Source organism: Pan troglodytes, chromosome 1, assembly GCF_028858775.2.
Source record: "Pan troglodytes isolate AG18354 chromosome 1, NHGRI_mPanTro3-v2.0_pri, whole genome shotgun sequence".
Lineage (NCBI taxonomy): Eukaryota > Metazoa > Chordata > Mammalia > Primates > Hominidae > Pan > Pan troglodytes.
In genome coordinates this window covers 168,783,112-168,805,544 of record NC_072398.2, presented here as the reverse complement: position 1 = coordinate 168,805,544, position 22,433 = coordinate 168,783,112, and the positions used below count along the sequence as shown (strand labels likewise).

Sequence of the window (22,433 nt, the reverse complement as noted above, 5' to 3'; positions counted from 1 at the left end):
TTCCCTTCCCCTCTGTTTGGTTTCATTGTACTGACAACCTCACCTGACATCATGGGCCATGAAGAAGCAAAATGAAAACACACAGCGAGTAAAATCCTGGGATTCTTTTTCTAGGGATGTAATACACATGTACAAATAAAATGCTTCAGTGGACAAACAAAACAAAACAAAGCAACTGTTTAGGCCAACTTATCTGCTGGAAGTTCTCCAAGTACCATAGAGGCAGCATGCACCAGCATCAAGGCCTCTGCTGTAGGACACCACCACCTCACTAGCCTATTCCCTTTGCCACCAGCCAGCTCCACTTCTTCATATAAATAGGCCTTGATTGGCCCATTGGAACCCAGAACCCAGTCTTTTTACCCCAAATCTAGTAGCATAGGGCTGGAAGTGAAATATAATAAGAATGGGACACAGCACTTCTTTCATAATTTTTTTTTTTTTTTTTTTTTTTTGAGATGGAGTCTTGCTCTGTCACCCAGGCTGGAGTGCAGTGGCGCAATCTTGGCTCTTTCGGGTTCTATGCCATTCTCCTGCCTCGGCTTCCTGAGTAGCTGGGACTACAGGGGCCAGCCACCAAGCCTGGCTAATTTTTTTATATTTTTAGTAGAGACGGGGTTTCACCGTGTTAACCAGGATGTTCTCGATCTTCTGAGCTCGTGATCTGCCCGCCTCCGCCTCCCAAAGTGCTGGGATTACAGGCGTGAGCCACCGCACCCCGCCCATAATGTTTAACCTTGCCATTTACTTAAAAGAATTCCGGGAACTGGCTTTAGGAAATCTAAATATTAAACTAAGGTTGTGGAGTGTCCCACCTCAGGAAGAAATGCTGAACAATTGATTTACAGCCTTGTTGCTGTTCGCCAGACCACCAGGTGGGTGATCCATTACTCAATAAAACCATCAAAACCAGATAAGGCTGACCCGCATACTCTACCCCTCATGTGCTTTGCCCAGCCCAACCTGCATACTCTACCCCTGATTGTCTAATAAAGCAGAGTTAGTCAGGTAGTCCTCTCCGTTATGTCTGTGCATAAGCTCTAACAAGCCTTGTCTGGGAACACTCCTTCAGCCTCATGTCAATTTCTATTGCACTGAGAGCCCAAGAACATGTGATCTTAAGTAACAGAAGGCTTTAACCTTTAAAAAATCTAATCACAGTAATCTTATTACACTTAAATTAACAGTTATTCTTTTTCTTTTTCGAGACGGAGTCTCGCTCTGTCGCCCACGCTGGAGTGCAGTGTCATGATCTCGGCTCACTGCAAGCCCCACCTCCCGGGATCACGCCATTCTCCTGCCTCAGCCTCCGGAGTAGCTGGGACTACAGGCGCCGGCCACCACGTCCGGCTAACTTTTTTGTATTTTTTAGTAGAGACGGGGTTTCACCGTGTTAGCCAGGATGGTCTCGATCTCCTGACCTCGTGATCCGCCCCCCTCGGCCTCCCAAAGTGCTGGGATTACAGGTGTGAGCCACCGCGCCCAGCCCAACAGTTATTCTTAATATCATCAAATATCCAGTCAGTGTTCAAATTTTCGTTTTTTTTTGTTTGTTTGAGACAGGGTCTTGCTCTGTCACCCAGGCTGGAGTGCAGTGGCACGATCTCAGCTCACTGCAACCTCCGTTTCCCAGGTTCAAGCGATTCGCCTGCCTCAACCTCCTGAGTAGCTGGGATTACAGGCACACACCACAACGCCTGGCTAATATTTGTACTTTTATTAGAGATGGGGTTTCACCATATTGGCCAGGCTTACCTCAGGTCTTAAACTCCTGACCTCAGGTGATCCACCTGCCTTGGACTCCCAAAGTGCTGGGATTACAGGCTTGAGCCACCTCGCCCAGTTTTTTTTTTTTTTTTTTTTTTTTTTTTTTTTTAGACAAGGTCTTGCTCTGTCACCCAGGCTGGAGTGTAGTGGTGTGATTGTAACTGCCCAATGGGTTCACCTTGCCCACTGCCTACACAGAGCCCATTTATCAAGACAGGGGAGTTGCAATAGAGAAAGAGTAATTCACACAGAGTGGGCTGTGTGGGAGACCAGAGTTTTATTACTCAAATCAATCTCCCCAAGCATTCAGGGATCGGAGTTTTTAAGGACAACTTGGTGGGAGGGGGGAAGCCAGTGAGCCGGGAGTGCTGATTGGTCAGATCAGAGATGAAATCATAGGGAGTCAAAGCTGTCTTCTTGCGCTGAATCAATTCCTGGGTGGGGGCCACCAAGATCATATCAGCCAGTTTATTGATCTGGGTGGTACCAGCTGATCCGTCAAGTGCAGGATCTGCAAAATATCTGTAGAATATCTCCCTGGTCTTAGGTTTTGCAGTAGTGGTCTTATCCCCAGAAGCCATTTGGGGAGAGTCAGAGCCTTGTAGCCTCCAGCTGCATGACCATAATTTCTAATCCTGTGGCTAATTTGTTAGTACTGCAAAGGCAGTCTAAATCCCCAGGGTTTGTTTTGGGAAAGGGCTGTTATCATCTTTGTTTTAAACTATAAACAAGTGATCCTCCCACCTCAGCCTCCCAAAGTGCTGGGATTTTAGGCAGAAGAAATAAGGGATTAAAAGCAAAAGACAGAATTCTCTTTGTTTATTCATATGCTGTGTATTGACTGAACTACCAGATATTGAGGCTTCTCTGCTTATTAGCTGCATGACTTTGGGCAAGTCAAGTTCCACCTGAGCCTTGCAAGTCAGGCCTGGGGAGTCCAACCACCCAGAACTTTTGAGTCTCTGTTAGAGAGCAAGACACTCTCTCAAGAAACAAAATAAAACAAAAAAAGAGTATTGGGATATGGGGAGTTTGGCTCCTGTAGAAAGGGTAGTCTGGGAGGCCTGTTAGAGGAGTTAACATTGGACCTGAGACCTGAGGATGAACAGAAGCCATCCTGAAAGAACTGGGAAAATAAAGAGGTGGCCGGGCGCGGTGGCGCACGCCTGTGATCCCATCACTTTGGGAAGCTGAGGCGGGCGGATCACCAGGTCAGAAGTTCAAGAGCAGCCTGACCAACATGGTGAAACCCCCCCTCTACTAAAAATACAAAAACTAGCCAGGCCTGGTGGCACGGGCCTGTAATCTCAGCTACTCAGGAGGCTGAGGCAGGAGAAATCGCTTGAATCCAGGAGGTGGAGGTTGCAGTGAGCCGAGATTGCGCCACTGCACTCCAGCCTGGGTGACATAAGAAAACTCTGTCTCAAAAAGAAAAAAGAAAAAAAATACAAAAATTTTCCGGGAGTGGTGGTGTGCTCCTGTAATCCCAGCTACTTGGGAGGCTGAGGCAGGAGAATTGCTTGAACCCAGGAGGCCGGGGTTGTAGTGAGCCAAGATCATGCCACTGCACTCCAGCTGTGGTGACAGAGACTCTGTCTCAAAAAAAAAAAAAAAAAAAAAGAAAGAAAGAAAGAAAGAAAAAGAAAAAAATAACTCGCAGAGGAAACAGCCAGTGCAAGGGCCCTGAGGCAGGTAGTTCCATGTTTTTTGAGGAACAGAAAGAGACAGTGTTTCTGTTGTGAGAGTAGTGCTAAGACAATGTTGAAGGGGCAGTCCGGATAGAATGAGGAGGTAGAAATTTAACCGAAACAGGAAGCCATTTAACAGTATTGGAGGGGGAGAAGGATTGCAGAGGGGTCGTGGGAGAGGCCAGGGAGCAGTTGGAGGTGATTTCAGTGATCCAGGTGAGAGACAACGGGGGCTTGGACTGGGCTGGAGCTGTGGAGTTGGAGAGACGCCGGCAAATTCAAGGACTTAGGAATGGATTAACTGCGAGGGCTGAAGAAAAGGAATGAGGTGACCTTGGGGTTCAGGCCTGGGTGATGAGGCGCTTTAGTGGTGCCTTTATTCAGATTTGAGTCTGGAGTCGGGTCTGAGGGGTGGGGCTCGTTCAAGCGGAGGCACGGTGGAGACAGAGGGAATTGGACTCAGTCGGGGGGCAGCAATGGAAGTCAGCAATTGCTTAGGGCGGAATGCGATTTCCGGGGAGGAGGCGCGGGTATGTAGACAGAGGGGGTTGGGACACACCGGGAGGGGAGGAGCCAGCCCCAGAGATCGGGAATCCTCTCAGTCCTTAGTTACAAGGCTCCATCCTCACTTTGTTCGCTCCTCAGTCGTCCAGGCGGATTCCTTTTTCGCCAGGTAAGGCTGGCCCGGGTGCGTGGGGCCCGGCGTGCCCTGGGTAAGGCTGGCCCAGGCGCGTGGGGTCCGGGGCGCCCCGGGTAAGGCTGGTCCAGGTGCGTGGGGTCCGGGGCGCCCCGGGTAAGGCTGGTCCAGGGGCGTGGGGTCCGGGGTGCCCCGGGTAAGGCTGGTCTAGGCGCTTGGGGTCCGGAGCGCCCCAAGTAAGGCTGGTCCAGGCGCGTGAGGTCCAGGGTGCCCCGGGTAAGGCCGGTCCAGGCGCGAAGGGCGCGGGGTGCCCCGGGTAAGGCTGGCCCAGGTACGTGAGGCCCGAGGTGCCCCAGGCAAGGCTGATCCGGGTGCGTGCGTGGGGCCCGGGTGCCTGGGGCCCGGGGTGGGGCAGGCAGTTGGCCCCCTCACTTGACTCCCTGCTCTTTCCCTTACTGTCCGTGGCGCAATGAGAAAAAAACTATCCTAAGACTTATCTATCCCCAAATTGGAAACATGAAAGTAGTTATGTGAAGAAAAAATAAAGTCAAGAAAATGAGGTGGTGCTTGACAAGTCCTAGCTTTAGAAAAAGGATGGAGAGGCCGGGAGCAGTGGCTCACGCCTGTAATCCCAGCACTTTGGGAAGCCGAGGCGGGCGGATCACCTGAGGTCGGAGTTCGAGACCATCCTGACCAACATGGAGAAACCTCGTCTCTACTAAAAATACAAAATTAGCCAGGCGTGGTGGCGCATGCCTGTAATCTTAGCTACTCAGGAGGCTGAGGCAGGAGAATCGCTTGAACCCGAGAGGCGGAGGTTGCACTGAGCCGAGATCGCGCCATTGCGCTCCAGACTGGGCAACAGGGGCGAAACTGTCTCAAATAAAAAAAGATGGAGGGCCGGGCGCGGTGGCTCACGCCTGTTATTTTCCAGCACTTTGGGAGGCCGAGGCGGGGGCGGATCACGAGGTCAGGAGATCGAGACCATCCTGGCCAACTTGGGGAAACCCCGTCTCTACCAAAAATACAAAATTAGCCGGGTGTGTTGGCTCGCGCCTGTAGTCCCAGCTACTAGGGAGGCCGAGGCAGGAGAATCGCTTGAACCGGGGAGGCGGAGGTTGCAGTGAGCCGAGATCGGGCCACTACACTCCAGCCTGGGCGGCAGAGCGAAACTCCGTCTCAAAAAAAAAAAAAAAAAAGTGTTTAATTATGTGACTGGAAAAATTGATTTGGAAGTAATAACTTTTGCATTTTCTTCAATTTCCTCCAATTGTTAGGCAAATCGAATTCTTGTTCAAATTGCAAAAGGAAAGCGTGCCTTCCATAATAATAGACCCCAACTCTCACAAAGAAGAAACCATTCTCTCCGGCCCCTCCCTGGCCTCCTCAGATTCACCTCTGGGTCCTCCCCTTCCCTGCAGCCCTCTCCCGACTTGCACCCCAGACTCTGCTAATTGTGTGTGCCTTTTTAAGCAAACACATGCATAGATAAGTGCTTTTTCTTTTTTCCAGTCTTCAATATAAGGTGATTTTCTACATTAAATAAATCTAAAACTTTGGTATTATGAACTTGACTTGAATTCTAGGCACCAAGGCACAGCTTAGAGTGGACCCAAGTCCTGCTCTGCGGAGTTCGTCTTCCCAGCGAAGGTACAGAGGTGGATGAACTGCTGAGACTTGGTAAGTAGTTTAGTGGATTAGGGGTAGGATTAGTGGCGGGTAAGTGTGCGGGTGGGGTTGGGGTGGGGTATTTCATTTTTTGAGACGGAGTTTCGCTCTTGTCGCCCAGGCTGGAGTGCAATGGTGCCATCTCCGCTCATTGCAACCTACGCCTCCTGGGTTCAAGCGATTCTACTCCCTCAGCCTCCCAAGTAGCTGGGATTACAGGCGCCTGCCATTATACCCGGCTAATTTTTGTATTTTTAGTAGAGACGGGGTTTTGCCATTTCGGCCAGGGTGGTCTCGAGCTGCTGACCTCAGGTGATCCTTCCACCTCCATCTCCTAAAGTGATGGGATTACAGGCGTGAGTCACTGCGCCTGGACTGGGGAGGGGTATTTTAGAGTGAAACAAGGGAAATGACCTTGGGTCTGATAAAGAAATGAGCCCTACTTATAATCTAGTGTGGGTCAGGACCCTTTTGCAGTCTGGGGCTATTAGCAGAACCCACAGTTCGTCATCGCTAGAAACCACATTTTGTTTCACGTAACAGTTGTTGCAGGTTTTGCACTCTCACTACTTCAAGATTAAAATGTAGGGCCGGGTGTGGTGGCTCACACCTGCAATCCCAGCACTTTGGGAGGTTGAGGAGGCCAGATCACTTAAGGTCAGGAGTTCGAGACCAGTCTGGCCAACATGGCGAAACCCCATCTCTACTAAAACGTACCAAAATTAGCCGGGCATGGTGGCACGCTCCTGTAGTCCCAGCTACGCGGGAGGCTGAGGCAGGAGAATCGCTTGAACCCGGGAGGTGGAGGTTGCAGTGAGCCAAGATCCTGCCATTTCACTCCAGCCTGGGCAAGAGTGAGACGCCCTCTCAAAAAAAAAAAAAAAAAAAAAAAAAAAAAAAAATATATATATATATATATATATAGATATAGATTAGTCCTGCTACTCAATCTTGTTTAGTAGTAGGTTAAGAAGCTCATATATTCCAAATGTTTTATTATCTAAAAAAGTTTTTTAGAGATGGTTTTGCTATGTTGCACAGGCTGGTCCCAAATTCCTGGCCTCAAGTGCTCCTGCTGCCCCGAAAGGTGCTGGGATTACAGGCTTGAGCCACTGCACCCAGCCCAGCACTTTGGGAGGCAGAGGTGGGCGGATCACCTGAGGTCTGGAGCTGGAGACCAGCCTGGCCAACATGGTGAAGCCCCATCCCTAAAAATACAAAAATTAGCTGGGTGCAGTGGTGCACGCTTGTAGTCCCAGCTACTCGGGAGGCTGAGGCAGGAGAATCACTTGAACCTGGGAAGCGGGCGTTGCAGTGAGCTGAGATTGTGCCACCTGCACTTCAGCCTGGGCGACAGAGTGAGACTCTGTCTCAAAAACAGAAGAAAACAAAACAAAACGAAAACCCTGTAAATTACTTGAATGCCCACTGCTGAGGGAATTATTTATTGAACCAAAATATGTTCAAAATATGGCATGTCACACATAGAAGAGTGAGGTGTGCATATATAACTGGAAGATTACAAATGGCCTATTGAAAAAAAGAAAATAGTGTTAAAAGTATAAAGCTATTTAAAAAAAAAAATGTCCCCAGACCCAAGGAAAGAGACATACTAACTAGAAGTCGAAGTTGGCATTCTCCTTTATTGTCCTCCCATGCACCCATAAAAACCAGGCACTTTATCTTGGTATGGTAGCACGCCTGTAATACCAGCTCCTCAGGAGACTGAGGTGAGAGGATCACTTGGTCCCTGGAGTTTGTGACCAGCGAACAGTGATCACACCACTGCTTGCCACGCTGGGCGAGAGAGAGATCTCAAAAAAAAAAAAAAGCAAAAACACAAAAGAAAAGTCACCTGTATGTTGTGAGAGATACCACACCAAACTTTGGGTGGCCTCAGAGGTCAGATAATAGAGACTGAGGTGAGGGACTATTAATTGTTCTTATTTAAAAAAAAAGAAGAAAAGAGAAGTCCATAACCCCCCCAGCAAATTCAGAAAAACACACACACCGATGCCCCCCGCCCCACCCCACCGATAAGAACAGGCTGCCAGTGTTGAAAAGGTAATACCACCAGAAAGGAAATGCAAGCAGATAAACATATGAAAAGATGGCAGTCACAAGCCAAGGCAATGCAAATCAACAAGCTTTTTTCCATCCCTAAAATTAAAGGAAAAGTTTATCCACCCTCCCAACCCCCAGTCCCTTGAGGGAAGTGCTAAACATTTCTTGCCCTTCCCAACTGGTGCTCTCCTGTATTGTATACTTTTAAAGTAACCTCCTTAAAATACAAAGCAGAACTTGGGAGTACACTGGTGAAAACCTCCCGTCTCCCTAATCACTTTTTTTTTTTTTGGCAGGGTCTTGCTCTGTCACCCAGGCTGGAATGCAGTGATGCAATCATAGCTTACAGTAACCTTGAACTCCTGGGCTCAAATAATCTGACCGCCTCAGCCTCCCAAGTAGCTGGGACTGCAGGCAGAAGCCAGGACGTCTGGTCCCTGAGCCCTTTTGATGGCTACCATCCAACCCTGAGACAAAATTTGCTAAACTTGTACCAGCCTCTGCTTTCTTCTTGATCAGGGATTTTGAACCCAGAGTGCCTGGGTAGTGTCTGGCTAGAATTCAGAGTATCTGATATCTTGGATGTGAAAAAGGTCACATATATTTATTGTCATTAAACGCTAATCATAATTTAGCATTTAGCATTTGAGGCTGGGAGCAGTGGCTCATGTTTGTAATCTCAGCACTTTGGGAGGCTGAGGCAGGTGGATCACCTGAGGTCAGGAGTTTGAAACCAGCCTGGCCAACATGGTGAAACCCCGTCTCTACTAAAAATACAAAAATTAGCCGGGCATGGTGGCGTGTGCCTGTTGTCCCAGCAACTCAGGAGGCTGAGGCGGGAGAATCGCTTGAACCCAGGAGGCAGAGTTTGCAGTGAGCCGAGATTGTGCCACTGCACTCCAGCCTAATCCACAGAGTGAGACTCTTGTATCAAAAAAAAAAAAAATCAGCATTTGATACAGTTAACAACAAATAATAAATCCCACCGTGCCCGGCTGTAATTTTCAGTTTTAAGCCAGGCATGGTGGTGCGTGCTTGTATTCCCAGCTACTCAGGAGGCTGAGACAGGAGTTTGAGTGTAGCCTCGGCAACATCGCAAGACCCTGTCTCTTTTAAAAAAATAACTTAATTTCGAGTTTCTCATTGCACCTGTCATGTACTATAGAGTGACTCTTGGAAAACACATTACCCAAAAAAGGTAGTGTTAGATAATAGGGCACTGGCCAGATTAATTACTGAAAAGGTCAGAAAATCCCCAGGGTCACTATGAATGTGGCCAGGGTGGATATTTGCCCCTGCACTGGCTGTAATCAGGGTGTTCAAACACTGGAATGTGTTTTGATTTGCATTCTCCTGACTAATATAATCTTTTTGTGTTTACTGTACATATGGTTTTTGTATATGTGTTTACAAAATTGGATTGTACTCTATATTTTCTGCACCATTTTTTCCCTCTAATATACCAAAGACATCGTTAACCAATGTGTATGATTCTAATATACTCTTATTCTGTATGGTATAATTTTTATATGTACATTGAACATATTGTATGCACCATATAGAGTATATATATCATAACATGGTATATATATAACAATGTATATTATGATTATGATTATTTGAGACGGAGTTTCACTCTTGTTGCCCAGGCTGGAGTGCAATGGCGTGGTCTCAGCTCACTGCAACCTCCGCCTCCCGCATTCGAACAATTGTCTTGCTTCAACCTCCCGAGTAGCTGGTGGAGCCCGCCACCACGCCTGGCTAATTTTTGTATTTTTAGTAGAGACGGGGTTTCACCATGTTGGCCAGGCTGGTCTTGAACACCTGACCTCAGATGATCCGCCTGCCTTGGCCTTCCAAAGTGCAGGAATTACAGGCGTGAGCCACTGTGCCTGGCCATAATGTATATTATAATGTATATTTTATAAATTAATGTATTTATGTACTTATATATAATTATATCTATTCTATATAATCCCATCGTGTGCATAAATCATCATTTGTTCCACCCTTCTCTTATTAAAGGACACTGTTTTCTAGTATTTTTTGGCCAGAAAAAACTCAGTACTAAAATTTCTATTCATGTATTCCTAAGTGTACAGGTGGTTTCATTCCTAATGGTAGATTCTCAAGGGGAGAGTATATGTATTATTTCTGACTTTAATAATAGGCTTTTCCAGTTTCCTGAAATGTTTAATAACTATTCCTACTTCTGATGGGTAAAAGTGGTCTCATTGTTTTTTTATTATGTACTCAACTCCTGGGATTGGGCCACTTTTCACATGTTTACTATTGATTTACATTGTCTTTCCTAAAAATATTTTATTTGTTTTAGTTTACCAGTTTTATTTTATTTTTATTTTTACTTTTTTTTTGAGATGGAGTCTTGCTCGCTCTGTTGCCCAGGCTGTAGTGCAGTGGCGTTAACCCTAATTCAACCTCTGTCTACCAAGGTCAAGTGATTCTCCTGTCTCAGCCTCTGGAATAGCTGGGATTACAGGCGCCTGCCATCATGCCCAGCTAATTTTTGTATTTTTAGTAGAGACAGGGTTTCACCATGTTGGCCAGGCTGGTCTGGAACTGCTGACCTCAGGTGATCTGCCCTCCTCAACTTCCCAAAGTGCTGGGATTACAGGCATAAGCCACTGCAACCGGCCTCAAGTACATTTATTGTAGCGTTTATTGGACACAATAAAGGCACAATTGTTATCAGAAAAATTTGTCCTTATGTGCCTGTAGAAGTTTACCCTTGTTTTCAGCTTTCTGTGTCATCTTGGCAAGTCAAGTAGAAGTCTATTTCACCAGGGAGAGCTCAGTGGTTTTCCTTAAGGATTTTTAGTTTTAAAAAAAATATTAGAAGCATTATCAGGCTAGGCCCGGTGCCACTGCACTCCAACCTCGGCGAGTGAGACCCTGCGTAAAAAAAAAAAAAAAAAAATTAGGAGCATTTTCAAACATCAATAAAAGTAAGAACTCATCACCCAGATTCAAAAACAAATATTTTTCCCCATTTGTTTAATCTCCCTTTTTTCTTTCTTAGTTGTTTGCTGTGTTTTAAAGTAAATCCCAGACATCATGCCATTTCACCTGTAAAAACTTCAGTATGTAGCTCTTATAAAATAAGACTTTCTTAACTAAATACAGTATTGTTACAGTTGATAAAATATATATTCCTCAATATCATTTAATAGTCCATATTCAGTACTCCCTGCATTTTACAGTTGATTCATTGAAATAGAGATCCAAAATAGGGGGAGCGTACATTGCATCTAGTGAATTCCCTTAGTCTCCTAAATGAGAGTGGGCCCCTTTATTCCTGTTGAAGTCCTGTATAGGGTCCTATGGACCTGTCCGGTGGACTATTTGGTTGCTTTCTCAGTCCTTGATTAGATTCAGACACTACTGGTGCTGGGTTTTTAAAATTTACTTAATTAAGAGGGATGAGGCTGGGATGAGGGATGAGGTGGCTCACGCCTATAATCCCAGCACTTTGGGAGGCCGAGGTGGGTGGATCACCTGAGGTTGGGAGTTCGAGACCAGCCTGACCAACACAGAGAAACCTTGTCTCTACTAAAAGTACAAAATTAGCCAGGCGTGGTGGCGCATGCCTGTAATCCCAGCTACTTGGGAGGCTTAGGCAGGAGAATCGCTTGAACCTGGGAGGCGGAGGTTGCGGTGAGCCGAGATCATGCCATTGCATTCCAGCCTGGACAACAAGAGTGAAACTTCATCTCAAAAAAAAAAGGCTGAGGGTGAAATGTGTAATTAATATTGATTCCTTCTCTTTTTTAGTATAATTTACATGTTTTACATGTTTCCTCTTTTGACCTTTACTCTGGTGTAATCAAGATTTTCTGTATACATTTGTCCCCCTTACCTCCTGTTGCTCATATTTTGGAAGTTATTTTGTGATAAATGAGTGCCATGTTTTTTAAACAATTTTTTGTAACTATCATGCTTTTTTCTTTTTCTTTTCTTTTTTTTTTTTTTTAGCTGTTCATTTAAAATTTTTTATTTTTTATTTTTTTGAGACAGAGGCTTACTCTGTAGCCGAGGCGTGATCTGGGCTCATTGCAACTTCCACATCAGGGTTTAATTTTTTTTTTTGAGACAGAGTCTTGCTCTTTTGCTCTTGTCACCCAGGCTGGAGTGCAATGGCACGATCCCAGCTCACTGCAACCTCCGCCTCCTGGCTTCAACTGATTCTCCTGCCTCAGCCTCCTGAGCAGCTGGGATTACAGGAACCCACCACCACGCCCAGCTAAATCTGTATTTGTAGTAGAGACAGGGTTTCACCATGTTGGCCAGGGTAGTCACGAACTCCTGACCTCAGGTGATCTGCCCACCTCGGCCTCCCAAAGTGCTGGGATTACAGGCATGAGCCACCTCACCCAGCCTAATTTGTTTTTTTAAAAAACTGGAGATGAGGTCTCACTACATTGCTGAGGCTGGTCTCAAACTCCTGGGCTCAAGCAATCCGCTCACTCACCTCGGCCACCGAAAGTGCTGGGATTACAGGTGTGAGCCACTGCGCTTGGCCTGTTTTAAATTTTTATGGTTACATAGTAGATGTATATATTTATTTCCATACAGGCATGCAATGTGTAATAATCACATCAGGGTAAATGGGGGTATCCTATCCACTACCTCAAACATTTATCATTTCTTCTTGTTACAAACATTCCAATTATACTGTTTAAGTATACAATAAGCTATTGTTGAGTGTAGGTACCCTGCTGTGCTATGAAATACTAGATTATTTTTGTACCCATTAACCATCCCTATTCCCCACATCCACCCACCTACTACCGTTCCCAGGCTCTGGTAACTATCATTCTACTCTCTTTTTTTTTTGAGACAGGGTCTCACTCTGTCGTCCGGTACAGTGGCGTGATCTTGCCTCACTGCAACCTCCACCTCCCGGGTTCAAGCGATTCTTATACCTCAGCCTCCTGAGTAGCTGGGACTACAGGTGCGTGCCACCACGTCTGGCTAATGTTTTTTTTCTTTTGAGACGGAGTCTCGCTCTGACGCTCAGGCTGGAGTGCAGTGGCACGATCTAGGCTCACTGCAAGCTCTGCCTCCCAGGTTCATGCCATTCTCCTGCCTCAGCCTCCCAAGTAGCTGGGACTGCAGGTGCCTGCCACCACACCCAGCTAATTTTTTGTTTTTATATTTTTAGTAGAGAAAGGGTTTCACCGTATTAGCCAGGATGGTGTCTTATCTCCTGACCTTGTGATCCACCTGCCTCGGCCTCCCAGAGTGTTGGGATTACAGGTGTAAGCCACCACGCCTGGCCTCTGCTAATTTTTGTATTTTTAGTAGAGATGGGGTTTCGCCATCTTGGCCAGGCCAGTCTCAAAGTCCTGACCTCAGGGGATCCACCTGCCTTGGCCTCCCAAGGTGCTGGGATTCTAGATGTGAGCCGCCGTGCCTGGCCTTTTTTCGCTATTCTCTAGAAGAGTTTGGGCACAGCTAAGATAATAGTTGCTTCTAAATTTTCTGATTTAATTATGAAAGTTGAATGGTGCTCCCATTTTTGAACCATGCTTTATCTGTAGTTGTGTCCCCTTGTTATTCATAGTGTTCCTTATTTGTATTTTGGTTTTGTTAATTCTCTATATAAGTTTCTGTTTTTCATTTCTTTGATTTGCGCACATCTCTTTTGGTTTCTTGGGTAGATTTTGCCCTTGATCTGGTAATTTAACTTTAATTTTTATTCTTTCTAGAAAATTCTAAAATTTTAAGTCTATACATTTTCCTCAAAGCACCACTTTAGCTACATTCCCCAAGTTTTGATAGGTAATTATCATTTTGATTTAGTATTTTAAGTTTCTCCATTAGTTTGACTGAATAGTCATTTCAAAATTTAAATAACTTTAACCTTTAGTATTTAAACATTAAACATAGAAGTTTTTAAGTTTAATTTATCTTTTACTTTTATGTTATCATTTTTCCTGATTCAATTTTTATTGCAATGAAAAATTTCTGAAATTATTTTTTAGAAACAGCGTCTCACTATGTTGCCCAGGCTGATGTTGAACTTCTGGGCTCAAGTAATCATTCCACCTTAACCTCCCAGAGTGCTAGGATTACAGGTGTGGCACCATGCCCTGCTTGAAATTCTTGGTTGGGTGCTGAGCATATATCTTTTGCCCTGACAAGAATGACATTTTAGCTGCTTATGTGATTCTTATTTTGCAGGGGAGGGGACAGGGTCTCACACTGTCACCCAGGCTGGAGTGCAATGGTGCGATGTCAGCTCACTGCATCCTCTGCCTCCCTCAGGCTCAAGTGATCCTCTTACCTCAGCCTCCCTTATTACTGGGACTACAGTGCACGCCACCACACCAGGCTAATTTTTGTTAGAGACAGTTTCACCATGTTACCCAGGCAGGTCTCAATCTCCTGAGCTCAAGTGATTCACCTGCCTTCACCAGGGAAGCCTTTCTAGATCTCCCTGTACTCTAAAAATCAATATTCTTGGCTGGGTGCGGTGGCTCAAGCCTGTAATTCCAGCACTTTGGAGGCCGAGGCAGGCGGATCACGAGGTCAGGAATTCGAGGCCAGCCACCAACATGGTGAAACCTCGTCTCTACTAAAAATACAAAAAAAAATTATCTGGCACCTGTAATCCCAGCTACTCGGGAGGCTGAGGCGGGAGAATTGCTTAAACCCAGGAGGCGGAGGTTGCAGTGAGCCGAGATCGCGCCATTGCACTCCAGCCTGGGTGACAAGAACAACACTGTCAAAAGAAAAAAACAAAACCAACGAAATCTCTCTCTCTCTCTCTCTCTCTCTCTCTCTCTCTATTTTTAGACAGTCTTGCTGTGTTGCCCAGCCTGCAGTTCAGTGGCTTGAACTTGGCTCACTGCAACCTCTGCCTCCCAGGTTCAAGCAATTCTTCTGCCTCAGCCTCCTGAGTAGCTGGGATTACAGGCACGTGCCACCATACCTGGCTAATTTTTGTATTTTTGTAGAGACGGGGTTTTGCCACGTTGGCCAGGCTGGTCTTGAACTCCTGACCTCAAATGATCCACCCACCTCAGCCTCCCAAAGTGCTGGGATTACAGGCGTGAGCCACTGTGCCTGGCCAACAATATTCTTCTGTTGAGACAAGGTCTCACTCTGTCACCCAAGGTGGAGTGCAGTGGCACAATCACAGCTCACTGCAGTCTTAACTTTCCAGGCTCTAGTCATCCTTGCATCTGAGCCTCCCAAGTAGCTGGGACCACAGGCGTGTGTCACTATGCCCAGCTAATTTTTTATTTTTTTGTAGAGACAGGTCACCCTATGTTGCCCAGACTGGTCTCGAACTCCTGGGGTCAGGTGATCCTCCCACCTCAACCTCTCAAAGTGCTGGGATTGCAGGTGTGAGCCACCATGCCTGGCCAAGAAAGTCATTTTGAATTGACTTGATAATTGGTTTTCAGAAAAAGTCTTAATGTTAACAATCTCTGCAATTCAAAAGGGACAACTATTTCTCAATTTTGCGTAAGATTCTATTCAAGTTAGCTTAGATTTGGATGATTTGGTATGATACATATGTTGGTTTTTTAAAGAATTACAACTATTATAATTAATCTCATTATAGAGAACACAGACAACAAAGTTAATAGTATGGCAAATCAGACAGCTTCATTCTTAGTTATCTGCTCTTTGGTTAATTTATTGCATTCAAATCACTATGTAAAGGGAATTTTCATGATAATTTATAAATTTTGAATTCTAATTTTTTTCTAGTCTTACCCATTTTGCTAGTGAACTTTTTATTAATTTATTATGGAGTGCACCCAGCATAGTTTTCTTAACTAAGCTCATATTCTTACCAAGTTTCTCAAGATAATTCTTTAGTAAGTAATTTTTCATTTTTTTGTATTTCAGATTGACGTATTTTAAGATTTTCTTAACTTCTGAAGTCTAGCAGGCCTGTAAGAACAAAAATCATTCTGCAGGAATTAAAAACAGAATCCAGTCTTGACAACATATCCACAATGTCTGATGTATCTACTAGTGTACAATCAAAATTTGCTAGACTTGCAAAGAAAAAGGAAAATATCACCTATATGAAAAGAGAGCAGTTAACAGAAACTGATAAGGACATAGCTCCGGTATTAGATTTAAAATGCAAGGACGTATCAGCAATTATGAATAAGTTTAAGGTCTTAATGGAAATTCAAGACCTGATGTTTGAGGAGATGAGGGAAACTCTTAAAAATGACCTAAAGGCAGTTTTAGGAGGAAAAGCTACAATACCTGAGGTAAAGAATTCAGAGAACTCCAGTAGTAGGACAGAGTTTCAGCAAATAATCAATTTAGCATTACAAAAAACAGGGATGGTAGGGAAAATAGAAGGAGAAAACTCTAAAATAGGTGATGATAATGAAAATTTAACCTTTAAATTAAAAGAAGTAAATGAGCTGAGTGGTAAATTAGACAACACTAACGAATACAATAGTAATGATGGTAAGAAATTACCCCAGGATGAATCACGAAGTTACGAAGTCATGGGAAGTATGGAAGAAACCTTATGCAATATAGATGACAGAGATAGAAATCGCAATGTCCATTTAGAATTTACAGAAAGAGAGAGTAGGAAGGATGGAGAGGATGAATTTGTCAAAGAAACGAGAGAGGAAAGAAAATTTCAGAAATTCAAGAATAAAGAGGACGTTTTAAAAGCCTCCAGAGAAGAAAAAGTGTTGATGGATGAAGGAGCAGTACTTACCCTGGCAGCCGACCTTTCATCAGCAACACTGGATATTAGTAAGCAATGGAGTAATGTCTTCAACATTCTGAGAGAACATGATTTTGAACCTAAATTTCTGTGTGAAGTTAAATTAGCATTTAAATGTGATGGTGAAATAAAGACATTTTCAGATCTGCAAAGCCTTAGAAAATTTGCCAGCCAAAAATCTTCTATGAATGAATTACTGAAAGATGTACTCCCACAAAAGGAAGAAATAAATCAAGGAGGAAGAAAATACGGAATTCAAGAAAAAAGGGTAAGCATACAAATGTATAAATGTATAAAGCTTATGTATAAATGTAATAGTAGGCACGGTTATTTTGAAGGATAAATCAATTTTTTTTTTCTTGAGATGGAGTTTCGCTCTTGTCAGCCAGGTGGGAGTGCAATGGCACGATCTCGGCTCGCTACAACCTCTGCCTCCCAGGTTCAAGTGATTCTCCTGCGTTGGCCTCCCAAGTAGCTGGGATTACAGGCAAGCACCACCACGCCCAGATAATTTTGTATTTTCAGTAGAGACGGGGTTTCTCCACGTTGGTCAGGCTGGTCTCAAACTCCCGACCTCAGCTGATCCACCTCGGCTACCCAAAGTGCTGGATTACAGGTGTGAGCCACTGGGCCCAGCCGGTTAAATCAATTTTTAAAAAATGATTCCTTAAAAGTAAAAGCATGATATTAAACGTAATGATTTAAAGGGCACTTTTTTTTTTTCTGTGAGGGTTTTATTATGGGCAGAGGGCAAGGGGGCCTTAGTCCTTCTTGGCAGCTGGTTTCATCATGGTGGCCAAGACGGCGCTCAGCTCCTCTCCCTGTTGGTGTGAATGTGTGACCTCACCCTTTTCTTGATGAACTTGAGGGCCTGTTTGTCCTTTGAGACCTTGAACAACTCCGTGGTGTGATACTCTACGTGGTGAAGCAACACACCTCTCAGATCATGTCCCACACTAACTTCATGTGTTTGGTCAGGTGCCTGAAACAGCAGCAGTGCCTGGGCTTTTGCTCATGTTCTTGATCACCTTGTTGCCCTTGTTGAGACCCAAAGCCTTGGGGTCACACATAGCAGTGGCTGCTGTTCTCCAATGGCTGCTGTGCTGGAAGGTGCTTTTTTTTTTTTTTTTTTTTGAGATAAAGTCTTGCTCTATTGCCCTGGCGGGGGTGCAGCGGCTCAATCTGGGCTCACTGCACCCTCCACCTCCCAGGCCCAAGTAATCCTCCTACTCCAGCCTCCTGATAGCTGGGACCACATGCATGCACTACCACACCCAGCTAATTTTTGTACTTTTTATAGAGACGAGGTTTTGCCATGTTGCCCATGCTGGTCTCGAACTCCTGGGCTCAAGCAGTCTACATGCCTTGGCCTCCCAAAGTGCTGGAATTACAGGTGTGAGCCACCATGCCCAGCCAAGGTCTATATTCGTAAGCTAATATTTTTTTACATGTTTTCAAATGAATGCTTCTCCTCTGCTTTTCCAACATTTCCAAGTGTAACCTCTGCAAAGAGAATCCATAAGGAAAAGGTACACTTGAATCAACAAGTTATTTAAGAATCAGTATTTAATCTCAGAAATTAGCTGCCTTCCAGTGTTTACACAGATGAGGCACCTAACCTGTCTGGTGGGTTTGGGAAGGTTGAAAAGCTCAGTGGCAGACTAAGGGCTTCAAGGAATATTAGGAGCCAACATTTATATTGCAGACATCATCAGAAGCTCAATACCTTGCTTACTTTATATTACAAAAATCCTGGGGTGATGCTGCCATTAGACCCTGCTTTATAAGGAAAATTGAGGCACTAGTAGCAAATGTGGCAATTGGGCCAGGGTTTGAATAGTTTTGAACTGAGCTTGTTGTATTCCTAACCAAAGCCTGCTTGTCTTTAAAGTCCTAAGGCTAGAGTGTAAACTGCAATTGGGGTCTTTTTTTTTTTTTTTTTTAATTGGGTTTGTTGTTGTCTGTGGAGAAAGGTAAATGTGAGCCTGGGGTTTTTGTTTGTGTGTGCTTATGATCTTCCTAAAGCAGATTGTAAACTTTAGCCAGATTACAATGCCTATTTACCATAGGACTCTCACATACAATAAGCAGACAATTGATTAAAATAGGTAATTACTGAGGATCAATCACATACACAGCAGTAAGTGTTCAGGGATCTAGAAGGAAGAAAGTAGACATTATGACCTCAGAATTTGTTTCAAGATTACACAGGAAATGACAAATATCTTGAGATGATCATAGGGAGACTTCACTTGTTTGGGGACCTAGGCCTTCAAGAACAATTTAAGCACTTTTTCAGATATTTTCTGTCAGAATTGAAGCCATATTAAAATTAGTGAAATTGAAGTTTTAATTCTTTAAAAGACAAATGATTTAAACAAATAACTCTTTTTTTTCTTTGTTTAACTTTCAGGATAAAACCCTAATAGACTCAAAGCATAGAGCTGGAGAAATAACTAGTGATGGCTTGAGCTTCCTATTTCTTAAAGAAGTAAAAGTTGCTAAGCCAGAGGAGATGAACAACTTAGAGACTCAAGAGGAAGAGTTTTCCGAGCTAGAGGAGCTGGATGAAGAGGCCTCAGGGATGGAGGATGATAAAGTTACCTCAGGGCTGGAGGAGGAGGAGGAAGAGCCCTCAGGGCTGGAGGAGGAAGAAGAAGAAGAGGCCTCAGGGTTGGAGGAGGATGAGGCCTCAGTGCTAGAGGAGGAAGAGGAACAGACTTCAGAACAGGACTCAACCTTTCAGGGTCATACTTTGGTAGATGCAAAGCATGAAGTTGAGATAACCAGTGATGGCATGGAAACTACTTTCATTGACTCCGTAGAGGATTCTGAATCAGAGGAGGAAGAGGAAGGAAAGAGCTCTGAAACAGGAAAGGTAAAGACTACCTCCCTGACTGAGAAAAAAGCCTCACGTAGACAAAAAGAAATTCCCTTTAGTTATTTGGTTGGGGACTCTGGGAAGAAAAAGTTGGTGAAACACCAGGTGGTGCACAAAACCCAGGAGGAAGAGGAAACAGCTGTGCCCACAAGTCAAGGAACTGGCACACCCTGTCTGACCTTATGTTTGGCCTCTCCCTCAAAGTCACTAGAGATGAGTCATGATGAGCATAAAAAGCATTCACATACAAATTTGAGTATTTCAACAGGAGTCACCAAACTTAAGAAAACAGAAGAAAAGAAACACAGAACTCTGCACACACAACTAACATCCAAAGAAGCAGACTTAACAGAGGAAACAGAAGAAAACTTGAGTAGTGTGATTAATAGCATCAGAGAGATAGAAGAGGAGATTGGAAATTTGAAAAGTTCCCATTCAGGTGTCTTGGAAATTGAAAATTCAGTAGATGATCTGAGTAGCAGAATGGACATACTTGAAGAAAGAATAGACAGTCTAGAAGATCAAATTGAAGAATTCTCTAAGGATACAATGCAAATGACCAAACAGATAATTAGTAAAGAAAGGCAAAGAGATATAGAGGAGAGATCTAGAAGTTGCAACATTCGTTTGATAGGAATTCCAGAAAAAGAGAGTTATGAGAATAGGGCAGAGGACATAATTAAGGAAATAATTGATGAAAACTTTGCAGAACTAAAGAAAGGTTCAAGTCTTGAGATTGTCAGTGCTTGTCGAGTACCTAGTAAAATTGATGAAAAGAGACTGACTCCTAGACACATCTTGGTGAAATTTTGGAATTCTAGTGATAAAGAGAAAATAATAAGGGCTTCTAGACAGAGAAGAGAAATTACCTACCAAGGAACAAGAATCAGGTTGACAGCAGACTTATCACTGGACACACTGGATGCTAGAAGTAAATGGAGCAATGTCTTCAAAGTTCTGCTGGAAAAAGGCTTTAATCCTAGAATCCTATATCCAGCCAAAATGGCATTTGATTTTAGGGGTAAAACAAAGGTATTTCTTAGTATTGAAGAATTTAGAGATTATGTTTTGCATATGCCCGCCTTGAGAGAATTACTGGGGAATAATATACCTTAGCACTCTAGGGTGACTACAAACAATATGCTTTCCTCCCCCAGCATGCATCCAAAAATCAACAAGTAAAACGAAAATACACTTCTACCCAGAAGGATGGACAGCTAATAGCATACTTGGGGATGAGGAGCAAGGAATATTACAGATATTACCTAGATGTTAATAAAGGGTATGTTTAAAAAAAATAGGCTGGTCTCAATGTAGTGAGTTATTTCAGTTGATCACAGTCAGTTACAGATAGAATTCCTTGTTTTACTTCCCCCCCACCACCTCCCTACTGCAGTTGACTAGTCTTTTTAGAATTTATATTATCTGGCTGGGCACGGTGGCTCACACCTGTAATCCCAGCACTTTGGGAGGCCGAGGCGGGTGGATCACGAGGTCAGGAGATCAAGACCATCCTGGCTAACACAGTGAAACCCCGTCTCTACTAAAAAAAAAAAAAAATTAGCCGGGCATGGTGGCGGGCGCCTGTAGTCCCAGCTACTTGGGAGGCTGAGGCAGGAGAATGGCGTGAACCCGGGAGGCGGAGCTTGCAGTGAGCCGAGATCACGCCACTGCACTCCAGCCGGAGCCACAGAGCGACACTCCGTCTCAAAAAAGTATATTGTGCTAGCTTGTCTTAAGAATAAACTTCCTATACTGTTGGGGGAGGGCTGCACCTGTCAAGATAACCTGTCAATGTAGTAGGAAAACAGGAGGGGACAGTAACAGAAAAGCACGGGAAAAGATGGCAAGGTTAGTTAAAATAGAAAAGTGCTCAGTGCCTCATACCTGTAATCCCAGCAGTTCAGGGGGTCAAGGCAGGTGGGTCACTTGAGCCCAAGAGTTCAAGGCCATCCTGGGCAATGTGGCAAAACTGTCTACAAAAAAATACAAAAAGAGGAAGAAATGATATTTCACAAGTTTGTATCACTTGTCATGATGTGACTCTTGAATATATTAAATCTTTTTCCTTTGAATACTGTATGCTGTTTGCTTAAAAATTTTGATTTTACATTTTCTGAAGTACTTTGTCATACCTAGTGTGATAAGTTAAATTTTACTGCACGAACCCATTCCTGGAGAGATGAAATCTCTTCCATAGCATGTGACACTTAGGTTTTCATTTAATTATTTAAGAATGAAATGAGTCGGCCAGGTGCCATTGCTCACACCTGTAATCCAAGCACTTTGGGAGGCCAAGGTAGGTGGATTAGGAGGTCAAGAGATCAAGACCATCATGGCCAACATGGTGAAACCCCATCTCTACTAAAAATACAACAAAATTAGTCGGACATGGTGGTGCTTGCCTGTAGTCCCAGCTATTCAAGATGCTGAGGCAGGAGAATTCCTTGAACCTGGGAGGCGGAGGTTGCAGTGAGCTGAGATGGCACCACGGTACTCCATCCTGGTGACAGAGCGAGACTCCGTCTCAAAAAAAAAAAAAATCCACTTGCAATGGATGAGTAGTGAAGAAATTAAGGAGAGGGAGTGGTCTAGTCATTTAGACTGCTACTAGGACTAATTCAGTATATTCCTTTTTTTTTTTAACCCCAAACAATAGCATTTTGGCATAACTGGTATAATATAAAAAGGCTGGGCATGGTGGCTCATGCCTGTAATCCCAGTGCTTTGGGAGGCTGAGACGGGCGAATCACCTGAGGTCAGGAGTTCGAGACCAGCCTGGCCAACTTGGTGAAACCCCATCTCTACTAAAAATAACAAAAATTACTTGGGTGTGGTGGCGGGCACCTGTAATCCCAGCTACTTGGGAAGCTAGGCATGATTAACCGCTTGAACCTAGGAAATGGAGGTTGCAGTGAGCCAAAATTGTGCCACTGCACTCCAGCTTGGGAGACAGAATGAGTGAAATTCATCTCAAAAGAAATCAGTCCA

At 44.3% G+C, this 22,433-nt stretch overlaps 1 protein-coding gene across 3 annotated transcripts; it reads left to right on the top strand.

Moving 5' to 3' along the window:
- The first annotated feature begins 4,007 nt into the window (after nucleotides 1-4,007).
- Nucleotides 4,008-21,517, top strand: L1TD1 (LINE1 type transposase domain containing 1). 3 transcript variants are annotated; one of them, XM_016919693.4, is made up of 5 exons: nucleotides 4,041-4,128; nucleotides 5,679-5,772; nucleotides 12,686-12,796; nucleotides 15,709-16,829; nucleotides 18,975-21,517. In XM_016919693.4, the coding sequence occupies exons 4-5, from the start codon at nucleotides 15,819-15,821 to the stop codon at nucleotides 20,556-20,558; spliced, it is 2,595 nt and encodes an 864-aa protein (XP_016775182.3). In that variant the 5' UTR covers nucleotides 4,041-4,128; nucleotides 5,679-5,772; nucleotides 12,686-12,796; nucleotides 15,709-15,818; the 3' UTR covers nucleotides 20,559-21,517. The 3 variants fall into 3 exon arrangements, with proteins under 3 accessions (XP_016775181.3, XP_016775182.3, XP_063657298.1); XM_016919692.4 differs by lacking the exon at nucleotides 12,686-12,796 and having other exon boundaries at nucleotides 4,008-4,128; XM_063801228.1 differs by lacking the exon at nucleotides 4,041-4,128 and having other exon boundaries at nucleotides 12,682-12,796; nucleotides 18,975-20,742.
- Nucleotides 21,518-22,433: the final 916 nt, after the last annotated feature.

Bases quoted from the DNA above. Each gene is read 5' to 3' on its own strand.
- L1TD1 (XM_016919692.4), top strand. From the start codon at position 15,819: ATGTCTGATGTATCTACTAGTGTACAATCAAAATTTGCTAGACTTGCA. The intron at 16,830-18,974 runs GTAAGCATACAA...TTTAACTTTCAG, and splicing joins ACGGAATTCAAGAAAAAAGG to GATAAAACCCTAATAGACTC.